Here is a 17,747-nt window from a genome sequence, read left to right as displayed (position 1 = left end):
ATTTATTATGTTGTATCAGATTGAACCCAGGGGTGCTTAATCACTGAGCCACATCCCTTGCCCATTTTTTTTAAAAAAAAACTTTTTATTTTAAAACAGGGTGTCACTAAGTTGCTTAGGGCCTTGCCAAGTTGCTGAGGCTAGATTTGAACTTGCCATCCTCCTGACTCAGACTCCTGAGCTACTGGGATTACAGGCGTGCACCACTGTACCAGGCAGTAGTGGCATTTTAATGGCAGTTGTAGGCGGCAGCAGCAGAATGAGAAGGGAGTCTGCCCCCTCCCCCAGAGCTGGGGTTCAGGTACTGAAGGGGCCCTCCTAGAGGGCCCAGCCGCCCTTCCATTGGACTAAGGCCACAAAGGTGCGGATTTCCATGGGCTGTAGGGTGATGGAGGATGGGTCCAGTGTGAATGGTGCAGGGTGGGGAGTGGAACCTGTGGAGGAGCAGGGAAGGAGTTGTAAGGGGCCCAAATGTCCTCTGTCTCACCCTGTATCCCCTCCCCTGGGCATAGCCACCCCCAAGTCTGACCCCAAGACTCCATGCCCTGACCCTTGAACCATTTTCCCCTGCTGGAATGCCAGCATGAGGTCCTCGAATCCTTAAGCTGACCCTTCCAGACCTAGACACTGATGGAGACTCTCATCTTGTTCTAATGACTAAACACCTCCAAACTTCAAGTCGCATTGCTAGTTTGTGGGACCCACTTGTGACCCTTAAGACCTAGCCTGCCTCTGGTGCTGTCCCAGGCCCTCAGGCTCCGTAGTAGGTCCTGGCCAACATTCCCACATCTCACGCACCACCCCAGCTGCTGACCCCAGGCAGGACCCAAAGCAGGTCCTCACCATCCTTTAGTGTCCACTGGAGCCTCGAGGCACTGGCACGGGGCTGGTTGGCCGCCAGCGTGGTCTCCTGCACGTGGGTAATGGTGAAGCTGGAGAACAGATCCTGCGGGGAGTGGGTAGGACATGCTGAATGCTGGGCAAAGCCGAGTTCTGCCTCTGCCCGTCTCGCTTTCCTCTCTCCTTCCCACCTCTGCCCTCCTTACCCGCAAGTCCAAGGTCACAGGGGCGCTCAGGTTGCGGCCTGAATCCTCCCACACTGTGAACTGATGTTCAAAGCGCAGCAGCAGCTTGTTGAGGCCCCAGCGGGCCAGCGTGAGCAGGTGCACTGAGGGTGGCAGCTCTCGGCGCAGTCCGGAGAACTGCGGTAGCGGGGCGGGCTGAGTCTGGGAGGGAAGGGTCTTGGACCGAGAGGGGCGGGGCTTAACCAGAGGGGAGGGGCTCTACTCAAAGGAAACTGCAGGTTTGTGAAGGCTAAGAGCTGAGCCAAAGAGGGAATGGGGTGGGCCCAGGTTTTCGCGCAGGGGGGTGGCCATGCAGATCCAAGCCCAGAAGAGGCAGGCAGAAGTGATCAAGGCCAAGGCTGGACATCGTTGGGGAGCTGCGCAAGCCATGGAGACTGGCTTAGAGGGACAGAGGCTGGGGAGGTGAGCAGGCGGGAAGGCGGGGCTCAAGGGAGTCCAGGTAGGATCAAGGTGAGGAGGCAGTGAAGGGGAGTGAGGTAGTTCTCTCCCGGGTAGGGTTGGCTGGGTACTGGGCTGGCACTGGGATGGGGGCGGGGCGGCAGGGGCTGAGCCTCCCCAGGGCTAATGGGGACCAGGCTTTGCCCAGGAAAACCTGTACCCTACTCCACTCCCCACAGGTTGTATTCCTGTCCTTTCTGCCCTTCCCGCCGCCCCTCACCTGCGTGCCGCCCCTCACCTGCATGCGCCCCTCACCTGCGTGCCGCCCCTCACCTGCATGCGTGGGGTGGCCTGGGGGTGGTAGAGGGCTCCGCCATCTGGGGCTAACACCACCTGCGGAGCTAGGACCTCTTTCTCCGCCAGCAGCCGGTGCCCAGCGGCCGCCTCACCCACCCTGTCCAGCAGCACGAGGTGGCGCCCTCGTGCCACCAGTCCGGACCCGTTCTCTTTCAGTGGCTCCTGTAACCCACGACCGTCATCTTTCACCAGCCTTCGGTGCACCTGGCGGGGAGAGTGGCCAGGAAAGGGTGCGGACTACCAGGCATCTCTGGGCCAGAAATGGGGTAAAGGGCTCAAGAATTTCAAGACAAAAAAAAAAAAAAAAAAAAAAAGGAGGGGGGAGAAATGGGTAACGATGGTCAGGGTCTGGTAAGGGGACCAGAATGATAGGGAGGCCTAAATAGGGCAGGTCAGGGTCTGGCGGGGCGGGGGAGGGTGGAGGGTGGGGTGGGGATGGGGTTGGTGGGGGTGCTGGGTGTGAGGGAAGGCTCCTTAGGGACTGGAGGAAAAGTCGCACACAGAAATAGAGTTCTCAGGGCTGGGGCTGGGGCTGAGCGGTAGACCGCTGGCCCAGCACGTTGGAGGCGCTGGGTTGGATCCTCAGCACCACATAAAAATAAATAAAAAATAAAGGTATTGTGTCCAACTACAACTAAAAAATAATAATAATAATAAAGAAATAGAGTTCTCAGCTTAGTGGAGGACACAGCAGAGACCTGGGACAGAAAAGGCCATCGTGGTCCAGGGAGGAGCCTGGCTTGGATGGGGCTGGAACCCAACTCACCATGAGCTCCAGTGAGCCATTTCTCAAGCTGCTGCCCCCCTGGGAGCGGTCAGTGAGCACTGTCAGCTGCATATTCCTATCCTGGGGGGGGAGGGTGAGAATGAGGGGTCCTGCTGTACCAGCCCCCTCCCCCGCCCCCAGGTATATGGGAGACACTGGGAATGAGGGGTCATTCCCACACTGCAGGGTGGGGAGGGGTACCTTGATGTAAACCCGAGTGTTGACAGGATAGTAGTTTCCAGCCACAGGCTCCCACAGGTCCAGTTCCCAGGTGGGCCGATAATCCCGCCTGGGGTGGGATGTGGCTTGGTCAAGCTTGGAGTCTGGCTCCCCTGCTCCTCACTCCCCCTTCATCCCCTCCCTCCCACAGGCAAATGACCCCCACTGCCAGTGGGCCCCCACACACCTCAGCCCCCTTACTTTCTCTGCAGTATCTCCCGGCCATTGCTGTCTGTGTAGAAGAGTCCATTTGTCTTCAGCGGTGTGTCAAAGCGACTGATGACCTCCTTTCCCCAGCCTTCACTGTGCCCAAAGGGATGGCAAGGTTGGGGACCTTGCCTAAATTCCACTTTGCTCTTGCCCCCCCCCGCCAGGATGCCAGCCTGTGCCACTTACCCCACAGGTATCGGCCCCACTGTCCACTCCAGCTCCAGGTGACGCTGTCCCTGGTACAGGCGAACCACCTGGGAACACCAGGCTGAAAAATTCTGGTGTAGCTCCTGCACCAAAGGTGTCTGTAGGTACACGTTGCGCAGGACAGACGTCAGCCCATACCAGGCAGAGGTGAGCCCTCAAACATCTGGCTGCCTGGGGCTGGGATTCCCACACACCTCTCTCCTGTCTAGGTGTAACACCCACACTTTCCCTCAGTCACTGCCACCTAATTCTGGAGTGTGGCATACATGCTTGTTGCCTACCATTACCCTGTCTTTCCTCCTTAGAACAGGATTCTAATTTGGCATGTGGCTGTCTGAAATACAGACTGTCTGTTGAGTCTTCTGTGAGTGTGTCTGTAGCTACATGATCATGGTCTGCCCCATGGAAAATGATCAAAGCTGTATGAACAATGCTCCTTGCCCCTTTCTCTTTCCCACTGGCTCAAATGCAGATGCCATGGCTAGATCTTGAGCAGCCATCTTCAATCCGAGGTGGAGGCTGAACACTAAGAATGTTAGAGCAACAAGACAGGCAGGTGACTCTGGAACCGTCCCCCCTTCCCTAGATGGCCCAGCCAGAAGGAAAGAACTTCTATCTTGTAGATACAGTTAATTGGAGTAACTCTATTGGAACAGTCCAACTTGTGTCCTAATACATGACCCAGGAATGCCAATGTTAACCTCAAGGGGAATTCATGTAAAATATGAACTTGCCATTAACTTTCCCTAAGAGAAAACATCAGTGAAATGTCCTAGGAAACCACTGTTCTCAGCCAGACACAACCTCAGATGTCCACCCTAAATGAGAGCACTATATAATGTGAATTCTCTTTTTAACTTTGAGACAGGGTCTTTCTAAATTGCTTAGGGCCTTGCTTTGAACTTTTGATCTTCCTGTCTCAGCCTCCCAAGTCCCTGGGATTACAGGTGTGCAGCACCGTGCCCAGCACAAGTGTGGATTCTCAAATATCCACTCCAGATATAAACATTTTTATTTTGTGGTGTTGGGGATCGGACCTAGGTCCTTGTACATGCAAAGCAAGCACTCTACCACTGAGCTACATCCCCAGCCCCAAGATATAAACTTATACCACAGACCTTGGTGACTCTTGCACCTGCTCTTAACTCTCCCTATTCACCTCCAGTTTCCAAAGCTAAGTATAATCCTGCCTCCCACAGTAGATGTGAACGTTTGGGGAGAGAATTGTAGAAGCAGCCATAAATATCAGCCCTACAGAAGCACCCTCAGGTCTTAGCCCCCATCTAAAGGAGATGCAAATCCTCCCCCTACCCTCATCTTACACTTGGCACATCACCCTCTCAGGTTCCACACACCCCCACCCCAATCCCCAGCTTCCCACTCCTTATTCATGACCTTCACCAGGCGGATCTGAGCATAGTGGCTCACGGGATATGGTTTCCGTCCTTCAGGTCTGAAGATGTAGGCCCCAGAGGTCTGCCAGCTTTCCAGATCACCTGAACTGGCACCATACCTGGGACCAAAGCAAGTGAGAGTCACATAAAGGGCCTCTGCTCTACACCCCCACTCAGCCCTGATGATCCTCTCTCACCAGAAGAAGGATTGGTTCACAGGTAACAGGAGATTCTTGTCCTTGTTCCTGATCTCTGTCAAGAACCCTGTGTCAGGGTTGAATGTGGCCCGAATGTACTAGGCAGTAAAGGGTGGACAGAGGGTGACCATCACTTCAACAATGGCAGCTCCATCTTTCCCAGGGCTCAGGACAAAACCTGGAGTCATCTTGACTTCCACCCACTTTGCACTTGACCCTCTTGGCAAACCCTACTAGCTCTTCCCGTCAATCTTGCTCTCAATCAAGCCGTTCCCCACTCCGAGGCCTCTCAGGACTAGTGCAGCTGGCCTCTAGAGGTCCCTTTCTTCTATGTTCATTCCCATAATCTGTTCATGCTTGTATAGCTAGAGGTACCCATGGAACCCTAAATCTAATAATAGCCCTCATCTGCTCCAGACAAGGGCCCATGTGTATATCTAACACAGAGCCACCATGCCAGGACCCATGAGACACTTAGGAGCCCACAGAAATGTTTCCATTTCTTTTAGGAGCAGAAGAAAACGTGGATAGAATAATAATAAACGTATCGTAATGAGACTTGCCTAGAGTGTATTTATCTTTTATAGCAACATCATCATAAAATAGTTTTTTTTCCCCCAAGTACTGATGATTATACCCAGGCTTTTGCACATGCTAGGCAACTACTGTACCACTGAGCCACATCCCAAGTCATTTATTTATTTGGTACCAGGGATTGAACCCAGGGGTGCTTAACTACTGAGCCTCATCCCACCCTGTTTTTGCATTTTATTTGGAGAAAGGGTCTCACTAAATTGCTTAGGGCCTTGCCAAATTGCTGAAGCTGGCTTTGAACTTGTGACCTTCCTGTCTCATCTCCTGAGCTGCTAGGATCACAGACATGTGCCACGCCCAGCCCCAAGTCATTTTTTTTTTTTTTTTGTTTTGAGATAGGTTTTTGCTAAATTGCTCAGCCTGGACTTGAACTTTTGATCCTCTTGCCTCAGCCTTTTGAGCAAGTAGGATTACAGGCATCTGCACTCCTGACTGGCCACTCATGACAATGTGTGTGTGTGTGTGTGTGGTACTGGGGATTGAACCCAAGACCTTGTGCATGCGAGGCAAGCACTCTACCAACTGAGCTAGCTCCCCAGCCCCTCATGACAGTCTTAAGGCAGCCTTGTCCTGCCCATGGCCCCTTCAGAGTAAGAGCCAAACTCTTCCTCTCCATTCTTAAGGCCCTCACAATCTGAGGGCTTTGTGTCTGCTATGTTCTTCTGCCTGCCTGAATTCCTCTTCCCCCAGATAGCCACATGACTCCCTTCCTCAGGTGTTTACTTATTTTCAGTGCTGGGGACTGAAGCCAGAGTACAGTGCATGCTAGGCAAGAATTCTACCCCAAGCTACAACTCCAGCCTAGGTCTCAATTTAAATGTCACCTTCTTTGCCACCCCTCCTCTAAAATTGCAAGCCCCCATCGACCATCAGTTGTGATATACCTAACAAGTACCACCCACAATCCCACTGGATCCTCACAATAGCTCCACAAGAGGACATTGAGGCTCCGATGGATGTTACTCACTCAAGGACACAACCAGGTGTGGTGATGCTAAATAAAGGATGCTCACCCAGAAGTTCACCATGACATTTCAATTTGTCACAGGGGCAGTGAAAGGAATTCAAACAGGGTCTCACCTCATTTTCAATTGCTAAGACACGGAACCGGGACCTGAACTTCCGGGAAATAGAATTTGGAAGAGGGATCAAGGGCTTCTGGTGAGAAATCTTGGTTACTGAGTAGATGCTGAAGCCCAAGGCAGGCACTGATGCAGAGAAAACCAGCTCTGGGTAGTGCTCCTGAGGCTCAGCACTGGGAACCACCACCACCTGGGTAAGGGAGGAGGGAGACTGAGTGAAGAGCTGTAAATACACCTAGAGAGCCAATCATAGGGGAGGCATCAAACGCAAGGAAAGGAAATAGTTCTGGGATGGGAAGAAATCTAGGTGTTGGGAGAGTAGGGTGTCATATTCCCCAAAAAAAGTTGCAGAGGTTGGGGTATGGCTCAGTGTTAGAGCTGTGCTTAACATGCATGCCATCTTGGGGTCCATCCCCAGCATGGAGGTAGGGGGCATTGCAAAGATTCCCAAGGAGGAAAAAAGAATCCACTAGGAGGGTGAAGTCTGTGGGGGTCTTGGAGAAATGAGGGAGGAAATAGGGGAAGAGATCCTGAAGGTGGGGAGGAGAGTCTAGGTGAGAAATAGGCTCAAGGGAGAGGGCTTCTGGGATAAAAGGGCTATCTGTGAACAGGAAGAAAATTTCCTGGGTGGATACTAAAAAGGGGAAGCCATTATGGGAGGGAGTTGTTTCCAAGGGGTGGGGGACAATATTAAGGGACAGAGGGGGAAGATATGCAGAAGAAGAAGAGAGGCTCATGGGGAGTGTCCATGAGAAGACAGCAAGGACCCAGGGGTTAACACCCATTAAATGAGCTCACACTATTGGGCACAGTCTGGCCACTGGGATCCTTCACGTGGAAACTGCTCTTGCTGACTGGCAGCCGCACCATATGATCCACCTTCCGCCCCAGGGGGTTATAAAGGATGACCTGGAACTAGGGGGAAAGGGTCAGAGAGGAAATGGATCACAGCAGGCTTTCTCCAAATTCATCTACCAATGAGGCCATGCATGGTCTTTCATGGTCTTTCACCCCCTTGCGGTGCCATAGTCCCTGTCCTGTCCTAGCTTCATTGGACACCAAGCAATCTCACCCAAGGACGGTCCTCCAACAGACAAAAACAACAACAACAACAAACAAACAAAACTACGCAACCACACCTTAAGGAGCGCCTCAGCCCAACACCCGCCTTTTCTTCGCCCATCTGTAGGATTTCACGTGCTAGGGTCGCACCCACGGGACCGCTTCCCCGCCCTGCCCCTCCTGCCGGGCTCACACTCGATGACTTCTGGCTGAGCGGGCAGATGCTGATGTTGAGGTCGCGGCAGAACGTGAAGGTCTTCTTGGAGCCGCTGAGCCGCGCCAACGCGTTGCTCAGGAGAACCTAAGGCCGGGCGCAAGGACTCGGTCATCTCCGGACCAGCCTCACCGGGATCTCCCTGCCCGTCTCCGCCCCTCGCGCCGAGGCCCCGCCTCCTCAAGATCTGACCAATGAACTCTCCTCGGCTCCACCCATTCTCCAAGGCCCCGCCCCACGCACCTCGCTGGGACCCCAGCCTTCTGACAGCTGCCGCGCGTAATCTTCCGCCACGAGTTGCCTAGCGGTGCCGGTGACTGCGTCGTGGTGCTGGAGCACCGCCATCGCCTCATCTGCGTACAGACGGTAAATGGGTGGGGTCTCCGCGGAATCCGGCCCCTTCCCCAAGGGGAAGCGAAAGGGCGGGTCAGGGCAGGTTTAGGAGGTAGCCTGAGGTGGTTTCTGAGGTGGTGGGAGCCCCTCCCCTCGTCGGCCCGACACCTACTCAGAGGCGCACAGTTTCCCGAGCCATAGGGTCCTTGGCTGGCCGCAGGACCCGCCAGCGCCTCCAGCTGGTTGCACACCTGGGGAGAAAGGGGTGTGTTGGGGCCCTGGGCCTCCCTGAGTTTTGCCCCATGGAGCCCAGCACCCATTCACCTGCAGGAATTTGTAACTGAGGCGCTCGAAGCGTTTGAGGGCCGGCCTGCTGGTATAAAAGCCAGTCCAGAACATGTGCGGGCCGTCAGCATAAGGGAAGAAGTCGTCCTTTTTCACCGACCTGGGGGGGAAGAGCTATTGAGTCAGCGTCAAAACCCGCGGAACATGCCAACAACCAGGCCTCGCCCTGCAAGCTCCCCAGTCCCACTCAATACCAGGTGAGGTTGGCCTTGTGCAGCTCCCAGAGGTAACAAGCCGGGGTGGAGTAGAGAACATGGATCCCGCTTCCGTTTGCCTGCTGCTGGGGAAAGCGTGTGTGAGCCCTTGGAAGTCCGCATCTTCCAGGGGGCCCAAGGTGTGCACATTCATGCATCCAGTAGATTTTGTCCTCTGAATACACGTTGTGCGTACAAACCAATGGTCAAGTACGAAAACAAATTTGGGTTGAGGGGCTGGGGATATAGCTCAGTTAGTGGAGTGCTTGCTTCACTTGCACAAGATCCTAGGTTCAATCATCAGCTCCACGAGAAAAAAGAAAGTTGGGTTGAGGCCTAATATTAACCTTTCCTGAGTTTCAGGAATGTTGACAAGAATAAACCTGAAATCTTACTAAACTTCCCCACCTCAGCTTCCCAAGCAGCTGGGGCAACAGGTGTGCCATGCCACCTCTGCCAGTTGAGGAAAAGGATGGTTGCTCTGCTCATGCTGTGTTCCCAGTATTCACAGTAGGTGCTCAGTCAGCATTTGAGTGAATGAAGGGACTTACATGGAAATGCACTGTTTAATCGTGCACACATAGACATATAGGCCTCTCCTGGTTTCCTCCAGAAACTGGTGGAACTGGTTCCAGGACCCTCCCCCTGGATACCAATTCCTTGGATGCTAAAGACCTTTATATAAAATTGTATAGTACTTGCATATAAACTATGTACATCCTCACCTGTACTTTAAATCCCCTCTAGATGATTTGTAATGCATGATACAATGTAAATGCTCTGTTGTGTATAGTTGTTATATTGTATTGTTTGGGGGAACTGAAAAGAAAATGTACATGTTCAGTACAGATGCAAGTTTTCCCCAAAATATTAAAGTAGTTAAACCTATGGACATGGAACCATGAACTGCATGTGCTTACATGTAGAATGTAGATACACCTATGCATACTGGTTTTTTTTTTTTTGTCCCAGGAATGAAACCCAGGGGTGTTTAATAACTGAGCCACATTCCCAGCACTTTTTATTTTTTGAGATAGGTTCTTGCTAAATCGTTTAGGGTCTCACTAAGTTGCTGAGGCTGGCTTTGAATTTGCCATCCTCTTGCTTCAGCCTGCAAAGCAGCTGGGATTACAGGTGTGTGCCACTGCACCTGGCACATATACTATTTTTCACTCAGCAGATAACCACCCAGTTCTTCAATATGCTCAGATCTGCAGGCTCAATCTAAAATCAGAGAAGCCAGACTCCACCATTATGGAATTCACAGCAAGTAAAGGAGAGATGTTGAATGGAGATGGCTACTTGGCTACGATCCACCTGGATGTGGCATCACAGGTGTTAATGGGAGCTGCTTTAAGCACAAAGAGGAAAGGCTGTAACTGAAGTGTGGCCAGGGCTTTTTGGATATTTCAGCTGTGTCTTAAAGGAGGAACAGAAGGTTTTCAGTTAGAAAGATAATAATAAACAGCTAGGGATGCAGTGTAGCTCAATAGTAGAGCTTGCCTAGCATGCCGGAAGCCCTGGTCCCATCTCCAGCACTCTGAATCATCAGCGTCCACTAAGATGCTTTGTGTGCCAGGCACTGATACACTGATTAGTGCAAATGAATTCATTAAACTCTCGTTGGCACCCTGATGAAGTGGGGGCCACCTAGGTCCATTTCATAGGACATAATGAGAAAACAAGGGTACTGATGATTTAAGTGTATTTCTCAAAGTTACAGAACAGCAAATGGCAAAGCCAGGTTTGAACCCAGGAACTTCATATCCAGAGTTTGTAAAGTGAAGTCAGCAGAGGAGCAGTCAGTGGTAAAAGAGCATGACCTCATGGCAGCCCAGGGACATGGTACTTGCCAGAGGAAGTGGTCAAGGTAGTGTAGGCTCTGTGGGAACCAGCAGCATGGGGAGGGCTGATATATGTCTTCTGGAAGACCCTCAATGGTTCCTGAGAGCTGTTTTGGTGAAACAATAGTGCAGGGGTGACTAGGAGATAACAATGCAGTGACTACCCAAGTGGTGAGAACAGGATTGATGGGAAGGGGCTTCTCAGAAGAAAGGAGACAAATTTATCTGCTGATGGGAAAGAATGATTGCTTGTGCACACAGCACTGGCCACTTACAGGGACACATCAATATATCTGTGTTGGGGGCTGGGGATGTGGCTCAAGCGGTAGCGCGCTCGCCTGGCATGCGTGCGGCCCGGGTTCAATCCTCAGCCCCACATACCAACAAAGATGTTGTGTCCGCCGAGAACTAAAAAATAAATATTAAAAAAATTTTTTCTCCTCTCTCACTCTCTCTTAATATATATATTTGTGTGTGTTGGCCAGAATAATGACAACCCAGAGATGTCTACATCCTGATCCCAGAACCTGTGACTATCATGGGTGATTTAGCAAAGGAGAATAAGGGTTACTGATGGAATTAAGGGTGTTAACCAGATGACCTTAACATAGATTATCCTGGATTAGCTGGGAGGCCCAACATAATCACAAGGATCTTTAAGACTGGAAGAGGAAAGGGATAGCTTAGTGGTAGAGCTGTTGCTTAGCACGTGTGAGGCACTGGGTTCAATCCTCAGGACCACATAAAAATAAAGGCATTCTGTCCATCTACAGTGTCTAAATAAAAATATAATAAATACATAAAAATAAATATAATAAAAATACGTAAATATGTATTTATAAATTATATATAAATATAGTTTTTTAAAGGAAGGTGGAAGCCAGGCCTGGTGGCACCCCAGCAGTTCAGGAGGCTGAGGCAGGAGGATTGGGAGTTCAAAGTCAGCCTCACCAACTTAGCAAGGCCCTAAATAGCTCAGGGAGACCCTGTGTCTAAAATTAAAAAAAAAAAAAAAAGGCGGGGGTGGGTATGTTCTGGGGATGTGGCTCATTGGTTGCATGCTCCTGGGTTCAATCCCTGGTTGAAAAAAAAAAGGAAGGAAGGAGGGAACCTGGAAGAGGGATGCAGAAGAGGCAACAGTGAGAGAGACGCCCTGTGGAGCAGAGCGGAGGCAAGCCGTGTGGCTTTGGAGGAGGAGGCAGCAGCATGAGCAAGGAATGGAGGAAGCCTCTAGAAGGAGCAACACCTTTCTCCTAAACTCTGCCAAGACCTCGATTCTTGGGGCTGCTGCCAGACTCTGGCCCCAGGACTGCATGACCATGTATGTTTGGAGCAGCTCAGCTTGTGGTAATTTCTTTCAGTAGCAACTGAAAAATAAGAACACTCTATAAACATGAGCTAAGCCAAAGGGATACGAGCACGCACGCGGCTACAGTTTGGATCTGCAATGTCCCCCAAGCACATGTGTTCAGGGCCTGGTTTCCAGCGTGGTGCTCCGGGAGATGATGGAAACTTGAAGAGGTGGAACCCATGGGAGGTCTTGAGGGCACTGGGGTATGCCCTTGAAGGGATCAGTGGGACCCCAGCTCCTTCCTCTTACTCTGTCTCACTCCCTGGCCATGAGGTGAGTAGCTTCACTCTGTCACTTGCTCCTGCATGATGTGTTGCCTGACCGCAGGCCCAAAAGCAACCCGGCCAACTGAGTGTGGACTGCAACCTCCAAAATTATAGCAAAATAGCCCTTCTCCCTCTTTCCTAGGGACTGAACCCAGGGCCTCATACACACCAGACAAGCATATCCCCAGCCCCAGCCATTTTTATTTCATTTTGAGACAGGGTCTCACTAAGTTGCCAGACTGACCTTGAACTTGTGATCCTTCTGACCCAGCCTCCAGAGTAACTTGGATTACAGGTGTGTCCCACCATGCCTGGCTAATCCTTTTCTTCTTATAATTGGATTATTTCAGGCACTTGTTATAGTGATAGCAGATTAATACATGCCTGTCCACAGCTGCCACAGGGTGGCCACACTGACCTGAGCATTGACCAGCCGGATGAGCTTGTCAAGGTTCTTGAACCACAGGTTGGCGTTCTCATACTGGAAGTCTGAGCCCATGGTCATAATGGTGTGGTTGGTGCGGTACTGCTGGCCCTGCAGGAAAGAGGGGAGTCCTCAGGCCAGGATGTCCTAGAAACCCCTGTGGCTAGCCGTGCCTTGGTATATATGCAGCCAAGAATATACGTGGTATAGCTGGGCAGGGTGGCACACTCCTGTAATCCTAGCAGCTTAGGAGGCTGAGGCAGGAGGATTGCTAGTTCAAAGCCAGCCTCACCAACTTAGCAAGGCCCTAAGCAACTCAGCGAGACCCTTTCTCTAAATAAAATAGAGAAAAGGGCTGGGGATGTGGCTCAATGGTAAAGCACCACTGGGTTCAATCCCTGGTACCCCCCCCTCGCAAAAAAAAAAAAAAAAAAGTGGTACATGGAGCATAGGGACAGATATAAAGAGACACTGATTGTCTAACAGTTCTCTTGGGCCTACTACACAGATGAGGGCCCACAGCACTGTGATGCTATCTCTTGCGTGCTTCTAATGAAGGGTGAACATAAATCTAAGAGGAAGGACGTGGTGATGGTGAATGGAATAATAACATTCAGTGCATCTTCTCCTTTTACCCATGGGTATCCCCCCGAGCCAGGGGAAAGGCTCAGTGCATGGTACATGCTGGTCATGCAGGTTCGGGACCTCTGGATTACCTGGCTAGTGGCCAGCTTCAGGAAGTAATCGACCAGGCTCTTGGCATTGTATTCAGGGCTGCGGGGATCCTCTACCACAGGACTGTCGGTACACAGCATATCCCAGCATAGCTTTTCCGGTGGGTTGTACATGTTGGGGAGTACACCTGTAGGCCACACCAGGCTCAGAGGGTGCCCAGTGCCCCAGAACTGCCCTGGGGTCCAAGCCTGCCATGTGCCACCCAGAATGGGCTTCAGGATTTGCAAGGCCCATTGCAAAAGGAAAATAGAGACAGCTCGTTTCCAAATGGTTAGCGATTTTAAGACTGTACATCACTGAATCGGGCCCAGGGCCCTTCCGAGCAGGGCCCTGCCCCCACTTCCCCTCCTCACCAGTGAAGAGGTCAGCAGTGGGAGGCTTCAGGCTGGTGCTGCCCCTCCACATCTGCTCCATCTCCCTTCTTTCAGCCCGGATCTGTTTATCTTCATAATCAATGCGCCCCAAGAAGAAGCCATCGAAGCCCATCTGGAGGTGGAGCAGAGGAGAGGGTGTGAATAAGCAGGCAGAGCCTCTCACCCACAAGCGCTGCTCAGCTGCGGAAGGACTAGTCAAGACTTAAGTACAAAGGAAGAGGAACAGAAACTAAGAAGGCCTCAGGTTTGGGATCTCCAAGCTCGGGAAGGGTCAGAATACACCACAGGCTTCCCCACCTGAGCACACACCCACTGTAGGAATGAAGCCATCCAGACCTTGGGATGGTACCAGAAGATCTCAGAAATGACTAGCTCCCAAATTAACAAGTGAATTACAGTTCCACCAGAAAAGACAGAAATGAAGCCTTTGAATCACCTCTTTAAGACCCCCAGTCCACTGGGTGCAGTGGCACATGCCTGTAATCCCAGTAGTTTGGGAGGCTGAGAAAGGAGGATTACCAGTTCGAAGCCAGCCTCAGCAATGGCAAGGCGCTAAGCAACTCAGTGAAACCCTGTCTCTAAATAAAATTCAAAATAGGGCTGGGGGTGTAGCTCAATGGTTGAGTGCCCCTGAGTTCAATCCCCAGTGCCCCCCGCAAAAAAAAAAAGCCCCTAGTTCCTGCTGTTGGGTGGAATCACAGCCTCTGGGATAGGAGTCCTCGGTGTTTCTCCTTTGTTATCGAAGCAATAAAACAGGGCTGGGGCTGGGGCCCAGTGGTAGAGCGCTTGCCTAGCATGTGTGAGGCACTGAGTCTGATCCCTGGCACCACATAAAAAAATAAATAAAATAAAGGTATTGTGAGGCTGGAGTTGTGGCTCAGTGGTAGAGTGCTTGCCTAGCACCACATAAATGTGTCCACCTAAAACTAAAGAAATATTTTTAAAAAATTGTTTTAAAAAGGTATTGTGTCTACCTACAACTATATAAAATACAATATATTGCAGTAAAACTTCTTTTTTCCTTTTTCTTTTTTTTTCAAATATTTTTTAGTTGTAGGTGGACACAATATCTTTATTTTGTTTTTATGTGGTGCTGAGAATCGAACCCAGTGCCTCAAGCATGCTAGGCGAGTGCACTACAACTTGAGCCACATCCCCAGCTCTGTTTTTCCTTTTTCTAAAAAGAAAAAACAAACCCACAGGCAGAATGGAGGGGACAGGTCTAAGCCAGATTCACTTCCCCCTCCCCAGCTCTGTCAAAGCCAAATGAGGCCTTCCTCTTCCTGCAGCCCGAGGATGGATGGTCAGCACACAGGTAATGAAACTGAACTTAAAGCAAGGCCAGAACCGTAAAGGGACACCAGATTCCAGTTCACCCAGGATGGGCTTAGGGCTATAACTCAGTGGTAGAGCACTTGTCTAGCATGTGTGAGGTCCTGGGTTCAATCCCCAGCACCAAAAAGAGAAAAAAAAAGTATCAAGTTCACCCAAGGGGCGGGAGTAAGGGAGGTCCCAGCCGGCAAGGTCTGGTTCACTTGAGATCACAAGGAAAGAGTGGGGGTTCAGTCACTTCCGGAGGACACGATGCCTGTGGAGAGGGGTCCAAGAGAGGTCTGTACAGCACCTGGGCGAACAAGGAGGCCTGTTCCCGAGAGTGGCCAAAGGGGTCGATGTGCCAGGCCACATGGGGACGCCCATCATTGCCGAAAGTATCTTTTAGAAAGCGCAGCCCAAGTGTCATCTGGTCCACGATGGCCCCGTAGTATGTGGTGGCCTCATCGTTCATCACCCAGCCACCGTTGACAAACTCCAGGCGCCCTGTGCAAAGAGAGTCAAGACTGGAGCTGTTAGGTGTAGGGCTGGGTGGGTGATCCTAGAATTGGAAGACCTGCCTGCACACTCCAGCCTCAAAGGAAAAGAAGGCGCACTTCCTGGCCAGTGAGCCAGATTTGGTAAAGAGGGCCCTTGCATGCCAGGCTTCCCTCCCCCACCCAGCCCTAGCCCCCCTTTAAAAAAATTTTTGGAGGGTACTGGAGGTTGAACTCAGAGGTACTTTACCACTGAGCCACATGCCTAGCCCTTTTTATGTTTAATTTTAAGACAGGATCTCACTAAGTATCTGAGGTTGGCCTCCAACTTGCCATCCTCCTGCCTCAGCCTCCCAAGTGGCTGGGATTACAGATGTGTACTACCCCCACCTGACATGGCAGGCTTTTCAGAGCCACTGGAGGTGGGGCCTTGCAGGATGCCCAGGAATTCTCCAATTAGGCTGGCATGGTAGCAGACCATGATCCCAGCTACTCCAGAGGCTAAGGCAGGAGGGTCAAAAGTTGCAAACCAGCCTGGGCAACTCAAGGAGACCCTACCTTAAGATTTAAAAAAAGGGCTGGGGATGTAGCTCAGTAGTAGAATGCCCCAGTACGACCAAAAGAAAAAAAGAGTTCTCCAAGTTAAGGGATTCCAGGCTGGTGAGACCATATGACCCACAGCTTGCACCAAGCATGATAAAATCTCAGACACCAGGTTTTCAAAACCAAATTGGGCTAAGCTTCCTCTTTTCACTTCCCTGGGGTAGGCTTACCCTGACGCACCAGATTCCTCACGACTTCCTGTGTTGCATTTGTCTGTTGGTGCCACCAACGAGAGAAGAAAGCAATTTCCACATAGATGAAGCGACGGTTGGGATCCGCCTGGAGAGCGGAGATCACCGAGTCTAGGATGTACTGCACACCCGCGTGCTGGATTTCATTGTGGACTGTAGATACACAGGCCAAGGAGGGCCAGCAGAGTCAGAGGGGCATTCCTTGACACAGGAGCCAAGGCTATGAATTGTCCCACCGCAAAGTCCAGGTATCAGAGGGAATTAAAGGAGCCATGGGAGTCCACAGGGGCCAAACCCCAATCTCTACTTACTGCCATAGAAATACTGGTCCACGGTCTTGAGCCAGCCCACGTCGTCATGTGTGTGGGCCACCAAGTGTACATTGAGCTTGTTTGGCTTCACTCTCGGGCATGTCTGCGCAGGGACCCCAAACACACACACACACACACACACACACACACACACACACAGCCTGTCAATAACTCCGGGGTTAAGTGGTAGGCTGGGAAGTAGGGAAGAGGGATGTGGGAAGCACAAGATAAATCCTGATCTCAGAGTGGCTCAGAGAGGTAGAGAGGCTGTTACCTTATCCTGACTATGCAGGAGGCCTGGTCCTCCAGGGTAGAACACAGAGTTGCTCACAGATACAACTCCCACCCTTTGCACAACCCTAAAAGGCGGCCCTCATTCACACCCCGAGGAAATATTCACAGTAGTAGCTATGTTTGCGCCACTGTGGGAAGTGGAGCAATAAATATCACACCTGGTTTTCAGGCGAGGGCACTGAAGCATAGAATGGGAAGGGGACTTGCGAAAGGAGGCAGCCAGGAAGTGGGCAGTCCAGACTGGAACTCCAGACAGGCTAACTCCAGAGTCTCACTGTCAGCCAGCTGCTTCCCACCCGCTCGCTGCCCCTCCACAGTTAAGTGCACACACAACCCGAGCGAGCGAGGGCGGGCGTGCGGTCCGAAGCAGCCCCGTTCTCCGACGCGTGCAGACAGCCTCTCGGGCCACAGTGTTGTATCAACAGCTATTCACTAGGCACCTACAGATCAAAGTAACCTACATCTCGGGACAGTACTCGGGGCTTCCCTGGCTACTGTACATTTCCGCTGAGAGCCCGGCTCACCTCGTATCCCGCGGCTCGAGCGCCCGGAGCCGCCAGCAACAGCAAAAACAGAAAGAGCGGCGCACGCAGGGCGCGGGAGTTCATCCAGGGTTCGGCGGCGTCCTGGCAGCCGCCAGCGCAGACCCACGAAGCCTGCGCGCGGCGACCCATAGCTCCGCCACCGCCGCGGTCTCCTGGGGGCTTCCCGGACGCCTCCAATACAAGAAGAGCGCTCCGCCCCTAGAACCGGCCTGGCCAATCGGCGGGGACTCGTCTAGGGCGGGGCCTTCCCTGTCACAGGATTGAGTTTGCAGCCCTAGGAACATCTGGAATTGCCAAGATCAAGGGAAAGCGCAGGTTGTGTCTCATCCTCTGGGCGCTGTTTTGGCCGGAGGCGCCTTTAACA

The 17,747-nt window shown here is 51.8% G+C and overlaps 1 protein-coding gene across 2 annotated transcripts; it reads right to left on the bottom strand.

Annotated features, from left to right (window-relative positions):
• Man2b1 (mannosidase alpha class 2B member 1) lies at nucleotides 1-17,542 on the bottom strand. Of its 2 annotated transcripts, XM_026399833.2 has the most exons (24): nucleotides 17,363-17,542; nucleotides 16,545-16,647; nucleotides 16,213-16,386; nucleotides 15,256-15,449; nucleotides 13,611-13,743; nucleotides 13,239-13,384; nucleotides 12,517-12,633; nucleotides 8,638-8,720; nucleotides 8,423-8,543; nucleotides 8,271-8,349; nucleotides 8,009-8,118; nucleotides 7,745-7,852; nucleotides 7,288-7,404; nucleotides 6,488-6,679; nucleotides 4,814-4,911; nucleotides 4,618-4,735; nucleotides 3,202-3,320; nucleotides 3,007-3,108; nucleotides 2,788-2,875; nucleotides 2,587-2,667; nucleotides 1,797-2,024; nucleotides 1,047-1,202; nucleotides 844-946; nucleotides 1-434 (listed from the first exon to the last, which is right to left on the bottom strand). In XM_026399833.2, exons 1-24 carry the CDS (start codon nucleotides 17,510-17,512, stop codon nucleotides 319-321), a joined length of 3,036 nt encoding a protein of 1,011 aa, XP_026255618.2. In that variant the 5' UTR covers nucleotides 17,513-17,542; the 3' UTR covers nucleotides 1-318. The 2 variants fall into 2 exon arrangements, with proteins under 2 accessions (XP_026255618.2, XP_026255619.2); XM_026399834.2 differs by lacking the exons at nucleotides 1-434; nucleotides 844-946; nucleotides 1,047-1,202 and adding an exon at nucleotides 1,227-1,761.
• Nucleotides 17,543-17,747: the final 205 nt, after the last annotated feature.

The sequence above is a fragment of the Urocitellus parryii genome, chromosome 3 (assembly GCF_045843805.1).
Source record: "Urocitellus parryii isolate mUroPar1 chromosome 3, mUroPar1.hap1, whole genome shotgun sequence".
Lineage (NCBI taxonomy): Eukaryota > Metazoa > Chordata > Mammalia > Rodentia > Sciuridae > Urocitellus > Urocitellus parryii.
The sequence above is the reverse complement of the archived record's forward strand: the minus strand, read 5'-3'. Positions and strand labels throughout refer to the sequence as shown.

What these genes read in the sequence shown, in the direction of transcription:
- Man2b1 (XM_026399833.2), bottom strand. Translation starts at nt 17,512, where the DNA reads ATGGGTCGCCGCGCGCAGGCTTCGTGGGTCTGCGCTGGCGGCTGCCAG. An exon ending in GGACCAGTATTTCTATGGCA is followed by an intron (nt 16,387 to 16,544) that starts GTAAGTAGAGAT and finishes GTGTATCTACAG; the next exon opens with TCCACAATGAAATCCAGCAC. An exon ending in TCAGTTACAAATTCCTGCAG is followed by an intron (nt 8,350 to 8,422) that starts GTGAATGGGTGC and finishes CTTTCTCCCCAG; the next exon opens with GTGTGCAACCAGCTGGAGGC.